Genomic DNA, 6,401 nt, shown 5'->3' on the forward strand with positions numbered 1-6,401 from the left:
GTTCGCATGTTGAAGGAGGAAGTACTGGAAACTGGCACACGGTTTCAGGAATGTGGAAAAGAAAAAAACTTTTAAGGTAGAAAAGATCGGATGAGCGCATACGCCTCGGCAGCAATATCCCACACGCACAAAAACATATGCCCAAAGCGACATTCACTTCGCTGCAAACCTCCAGCGCATCCTCGCGGTAACCCCACCATCTGTTCGCATTTCCTCTCACTGTCCCCCTTCTCCTTTTCCACCCGACCGTTACATACGCTTCATACTCTTGTCGGTTACTCCCAGACGCGTTAACACTTGGTAGAGATTTTCAAAATGCCATCCGTCCCTTGCAATCCCCCTTCGCCACACGCACGCACACATACACATATATATATATATATATATATATATATATCTACGCAGAGGCATGATGGGCCCCTCGTCACTGCAAGTAATAGTAAATAAGATAAAACAAAATAAACCAAATCCACTGAGCAATTTGTGATGTCCACAAATGTTTCTCCGATTTGATCGAGACGTCCATGGCTCAAACAAAAACACTCTTCACCGCTTCAGTGATAACTTTAGCGGCCCGCAGCAACTCATCCTCTGTGGCTGTTCCCTTTACAAGAATGCGCAGCGCCGAAAAGTTGCTGCATGCCTCCTCCTTAGAGAAGAGATGGCGAGTAAGAAGAACACCTTTTCGCCTTGCCGCTTCCACGACCTGCTGTAACTCCTCCTCTACCTTTTGATGGTGGCACTTCACATAAGCGTCGGTTGGGCGCAGGATCACAATTGGGGACACATCACCAGCGCACTCCACCAAAGTAATCTTTTCGGGATTCATTCCAGCGCTCCGGATGGCACCACGAAAGAGACCAGCATTTCTTTGAAGTTTTTCGGGGAATGAATGGTCCTCATCCAGAAGTTTCAACACGGCCGAAACACCGGCTGTAATGTAAGGGGCAAGAGAAGCAGAAAAGACGTAAGCGGCAGCTGTAAGTCGCTGGTATTCGATAATAGCGTGCTCTCCAGCACAGAAACCGCCGACTCCACCCATGGCCTGACTTAAGCTTCCAACATATAAATCAATCCGCGTGGTGGGAATACCATAGTGTTCATGCGTACCGCGCCCCGTGGGGCCCATGCAACCGAAACCACAACTGTCATCGAGAATAATACGAAATTTGTACTTCTCACAGAGCTCCAAAACCTGTGGGAGTTTGCACACATCGCCCAGGTTCTTGAAGACGCCCTCGGTCACCACAAACCTTCTTGAGAGCTTTTTCTCCTTCATTTCTTTTATCTGCACCTCTCGCAGAATCTCCTCAAGATGCGCCATGTCATTGTGTCGGTACTTGAGCAGGTTCGCACGGGACAACGTGCAGCCTTCGTGTACGGGAAGACTAACACCATCATCAACGATTAGATAGTCCCCCCTCGATGCGTGACATGGAATAAGCGTTGAAATCGTAGCAAAGGAGAAACTAAAGATGAGGGAATCTTCAACACCAAGAAACTTGGCAATGTCTTCCTCCAGCACCATGTGGGGCTTAATCGTACCATAAAACCCACGGGGGCCACAGCTGCCAACGCCGTACGCCACCACAATCTTCTTGGCCACATCCACCACCGTGGGATGCGTTGAAAAGGAGTGAAAATCCTCCGTCACGAGGTCAAGGTACTCTCTGCTGCTTGAATCCGATTCGTCCCGCAGCGTGATGTAGCAGCTATTACGTGCCTCCACCTCTGACATTCCGGTGCGGTTGGGCAGTTGTGTGTTGGCGTTTGGTTTCGCGTCGGCTCTAAACATCTGCGACCGGAACGCGGCAATTCGGCGCTGTTGCTCCTCCAGCGGTGGCAATTCCGGCTCAACTATTTTTGAAGTGTTGCGCCTACGGATGAAATGCAGGGCCAATGCAACTGCGAGGGCCGCCGCCAGAAGGGCCTCGAGTAATAGATGAGAAAACTCTGAGAACGCCAGCGGTGCAGTGGATGAAAGAGTCTTAAATCCCACCATTGTTTTCTTTTTTCCTTCTTGTTCCGATATGCCCGAATGCGTTATTCTTCCTTTTTACACTTATTATACCCTACCCACCTGTGTCTCGGTGTTGTTGCTGCTGAAAAGAATCAAGAACTGTCAAGATAACTTCTTGATCACACCACCAAGAAAAAAAAAATTCCACACAGTGAGTAATGCTAAACAAAGAAAATAAGCCCAAAAGAGACCGGCAAAGTGCGACGATGCTCGGAACTAATACAACACTCGTGTGTAGGGATAGTTAAAACAAACTCATGATCCTGAGAAAGCAGAGGGAAATTCGCACAGAATGCATCCAACGAAACGCAACCACATCTGCAGACATGCGGCTCCGCAACTGTAGCCCGCACTAAACATAAGCGGCAACAACCCCGCAACCCAACCTGCCGGCCGCGCTGTGGAATTGCCTCAGCGCCCATCGCCGACTTGAGAGGACTCTTCAACACACAACACAACACAACACAACACACTTCACTCCAGTCCAATCCCAAACTTCTCCCGCCTACGACAGGGTACACAATTCCACCACTTCACGCAGGGAAACCTCTTTTTTCCTCCCTACACTCTTGGCAACACAACCTATGGAGTGTGTCGAAGAAACGTGATCCATCACGAACCTCAGTTAATCCGATGCTTCTTCCGCGACCTCGGCGGTCGGCCATCGAGAAAAGTCAGCACCTCACACGCCGAAGAGCAGAGTTTGTCAGCGTCGTGTACACTCCGCAAATCACTACGGTCACCCCTTATGTCATCCGTTAGCCGCTGCTTCACAAATTCCACTAACAAAGAAACTTCATCCAGTGCCAGACTCTCAGCAGCAAAACTGTTCTCTCCGCCACACACCTCTGCAGTCGAACAGTCACCAGAGCTCCCTTTCTCCGAGCTAAGGGGCGCTGAGGCATTTTTAATTGTCTTCACCTTCTCTGCAAGCAGTAATATATAGTGAATCACAGCATCTCCAATCGGGTTGGAAGCGCCACACAACGATTGCGCCACAAGGGCATGCAGACACTTGAGGTCCGTCGCATGGCTCACCGCCGCATTGCCATATTTTCGACCCCCCGCTGACTCTGCGGCGCCAGTGACGAAATGCGCATCGAAGAAGGCCCATCGCTCAGAACTTAGAAGCTCCTTCGCCCGTTCTTCATAACGTGCGTGCGAGGCCACATGAGCCTCTGACACCTTCCGGTCGTTATCAAGAAGCCTCTGTAGAGCGCTGATGGCACTATGGCGCTCAAAGCGTGCAACTATAGTGTTCAAGTACGGACAAGTTAACCAAAAAAGGGTTGCGCCCACAGCCGCAGTGCGGCCGTTGCGTCCAACCTTCCCTGCAGTCGCACACAACACAGCAGCCCCACCATGTTTAGTGCATGTTGCGAGTTGTGCGTCGGGAACCCGGTAGTTTGATTGGTCAGCCGCCGCCACGAACGCACTCGGGCTCTGCATTGTGGCTTCCGCCCAACAAGTTGGAGGTTTTACACTGATAAGATTAACTTACTATACAAAAGCCTCCGCTGTGAGCCCCTGCTAGCCATTTTATATGGTGTGTATTAGCATCAATGAATGGAAGGGATTGAAGAGACGGTAGTAAAATCGTTTGGCCAAAAAAACACAATGGGAAAAACAAGTGTAGACACAGAAATACATATAGTCACACATACGAAGGTGTACATGGGTGACAACGCAACAAAGAAACAAGCATCATCAGGGGTGGAAGAATGAAAAAAAAAAGAAAGAAGGATTGCTCACAAGGAGTAAAATTCATCTACAAAGAGGAGAATTATTTATACAGAAAGGGACACAGGAATCGAGCGGGTGAGTGACTACCGAAAGCAGGAAAAGGAAACATTAATATGTACAAAAAAAAAGAGGTGAAGAAAAAGAAGCCCCCTTGTACCCGATAGTTCTCCTCGCCCCTTCCCTCCCTCCACACGGCGTAACAACAACATTCCGCAGGTGGACCATCCACACCATATACATAGGAGCATCAAAGCACCTATTATTCCTAAGAAGATTACGCACTGGGGTATACACATGCGCATATATATATATATATGCGTGCGTTGCCGCCCGCTGCCATTGCCATTAGACAAGGTCGTATACCTTGTTCACTTCCTCGATTGTAAACTCTTTCTTTTTAGGCACTGCAAGACGTCCCACGTATTCCTGTATCTCCTTTGCGTTTTTCTTCACCATGTCAGGTCCCGCATAGAGGTATCGTTTTCTGCTCTCCTCCATATTGGCTTTTTTGCGTGCGAGCGTTTCTGTATAAAGCCTCTCCACACTACTCTCGACATCGGCGGAGGATATTTTTTTGGATAAAGTTTTCCTTTCCTCTTGAATCTCCAAATTTTCACGAGCTGCACGTCGTCTGTTCATTTCATGATCGACCTGCCGCACGACGCTACTCTCAATTGCTTCTTTTGGTAGCCGTTTTGGTGGGGCTGTTGGATAAAAACGGGCGTCCAGTTGTCGAAGGGTCTCCGCTTTGTGTTCAACCGATTTGTCATGAAGGCGTGTGACAAGCGCCTCGAACTGCCCCTCCGTCAACATGAGTCCAATCCTGGGATGTGAATCTTGTTCCATATCTAGTTTATGTTGTTTTAATCGTTAGCACTTTCCTCACACACCAGAAAAATTCTAAGAAGTGAGCAAGGATTCAAAATGGCACCCCTTTACAGGGGAACGGCACATAGTAAAGATCGTAAAATTTAAAGGAAATGGGGTGGAAAAAGAGCAGTGAAGCAAACACTGTTTTGCTCCCCATGTACACACCGGGTACAAGCACACGGATACACACAAACAAACAAACGAACGTTTACGCAACTTCGTCTCACATGGACTAAACCTAAAGAGGTGATCACACCCCCACAAAAAGCTAACAATGGAACTCAGGTGCGCTTACAACTTTATAATCCTCCCACGCTGCGAGGACTTCACGGTCAAGCTCAAAATAGCGGCTCAGGGGTTTGTGCCACTTCGCGTCCAAATCCACAACGCCAACACGACATATGGCTGCTTGAGGATGCTCCAAGTTAATCGTCACACCATTAGGTGTATCTCCGCATTCGATGAACCTGACACGCGGGTTGCTACATAAATTTGCTGACTTTTCCTCAGCTGCCGAACCATCCATGCCCAACTTTGGTGGTGACGACAGTGATGGCGGCAACTCCACCTTCTCTGATATCGTTAAAGCAACAAGCACGGACACATCCTTCGCTGTGACGGAAGCGTAGAAACGCTCAACGCATTCCTCAAAACCCATTGGAGGGGCAATAAAATGTGTCAAATGAATACCGCTACATGTCTCCATGCATAACGAAAGGGGAAGCTCACTCTGACAAGCACAGCTTTCAGCCGCAAACTGTCCCTCGCAAGTGCTGCAAACAATCCAACGAACGCTTGACATGTTTCGTGCCTCACTCCACCGAAAAAGCAACTCAATGTCGAGCACAGGCCACTCACAACTGGAACTGCTGCCAAAGAGTTGCAGATTTGCTAATATGGAGAGGATCCCCGATCGCCGCAGAACAGAGGAAACAATGTCAATAGAGTTCTCATTCAGCCCTTGACCTGCATCTGTTGCATGAAGAATCGCAAGGTTATTTCCGGGGTGTTCGCTGAGGTGTTGCAGTGCGTCTACGATAGAAGACCCATCACCCAGCAACAGCTGATTTGGGCAATAGGTGCAGCGACGCTCCATGGACACCGGGGTGCTATGGTTGTGCCTTTTGCGTTTCAGCAGTTGCATGAGCGAGAATCGGCACTGACGCAGCTTGATTGGATGCAAATAATATTCTACACCGTCCACGACCACACCCACAACAGCGGGCCGCCTCCATACACCCTTTGGCTTGATTTCCATGGCCAAAGTTGAGTAATGTGGCCAACTGTCTGTCGTAGCTTCTGTCCCTACACCGTCAGAAGTGCTTCTCCCGCCATGGAGCTGAATATGTCGTGGGTCAGCTGCGAAGTTGGAGACAAGCTCAGCGTAAAGAGCTTCTTGGCAACGAGCCGCAAATAGCGGATAGGCAGCGGCGCATCGCTCCCTCAACTTATCGTCCAACCCGATACCTAATCTGAAACCAATAAAGTCGTTCAGTGCATCACAGCAGGTGGGGCATCTAAGCAGCTTCCGCGCGCTCAGTCGCAATGCAAGTTGCCACAGCAGATGAGACGGCAGCAGATGGCCCCATTCACGTGCCTCCTCTTCCGACAATGCAAAAACGATGCTACACGCTCCTGCACCGAGGAAGCGCATCGTCGCTAACCGGGAGTGGGGAGGAGGAATCCCCCGCTATGCATATCGGTCGAGGAGAAGGTTAACACAAAGGAAAACAGGTGCACATCAGAAGGCGGAATGGAAAAAAAAAAA

The 6,401-nt window shown here is 49.3% G+C and overlaps 4 protein-coding genes across 4 annotated transcripts; all 4 read right to left on the reverse strand.

Annotated features, from left to right (window-relative positions):
- Positions 1-529: 529 nt before the first annotated feature.
- Positions 530-2,002, reverse strand: TEOVI_000267600 (serine-palmitoyl-CoA transferase, putative; the record flags this gene model as incomplete). Its single annotated transcript, XM_067225713.1, has 1 exon — positions 530-2,002. The coding sequence occupies one exon, from the start codon at positions 2,000-2,002 to the stop codon at positions 530-532; it is 1,473 nt and encodes a 490-aa protein (XP_067081814.1).
- A 639-nt stretch (positions 2,003-2,641) lies between these two features.
- TEOVI_000267700 (Protein of unknown function (DUF501), putative) lies at positions 2,642-3,469 on the reverse strand (the record flags this gene model as incomplete). The annotated part of the gene is made up of 1 exon (XM_067225714.1): positions 2,642-3,469. One exon carries the CDS (start codon positions 3,467-3,469, stop codon positions 2,642-2,644), a length of 828 nt encoding a protein of 275 aa, XP_067081815.1.
- A 639-nt stretch (positions 3,470-4,108) lies between these two features.
- Positions 4,109-4,609, reverse strand: TEOVI_000267800 (uncharacterized protein; the record flags this gene model as incomplete). The annotated part of the gene is made up of 1 exon (XM_067225715.1): positions 4,109-4,609. The coding sequence occupies one exon, from the start codon at positions 4,607-4,609 to the stop codon at positions 4,109-4,111; it is 501 nt and encodes a 166-aa protein (XP_067081816.1).
- Positions 4,610-4,901: 292 nt separating this feature from the next.
- On the reverse strand, positions 4,902-6,287 carry TEOVI_000267900 (inositol-pentakisphosphate 2-kinase, putative; the record flags this gene model as incomplete). The annotated part of the gene is made up of 1 exon (XM_067225716.1): positions 4,902-6,287. One exon carries the CDS (start codon positions 6,285-6,287, stop codon positions 4,902-4,904), a length of 1,386 nt encoding a protein of 461 aa, XP_067081817.1.
- Between the last annotated feature and the right edge of the window lie 114 nt (positions 6,288-6,401).

Source organism: Trypanosoma equiperdum, assembly GCF_001457755.1.
Source record: "Trypanosoma equiperdum strain OVI genome assembly, contig: ctg_586, whole genome shotgun sequence".
Taxonomy (NCBI): domain Eukaryota; phylum Euglenozoa; class Kinetoplastea; order Trypanosomatida; family Trypanosomatidae; genus Trypanosoma; species Trypanosoma equiperdum.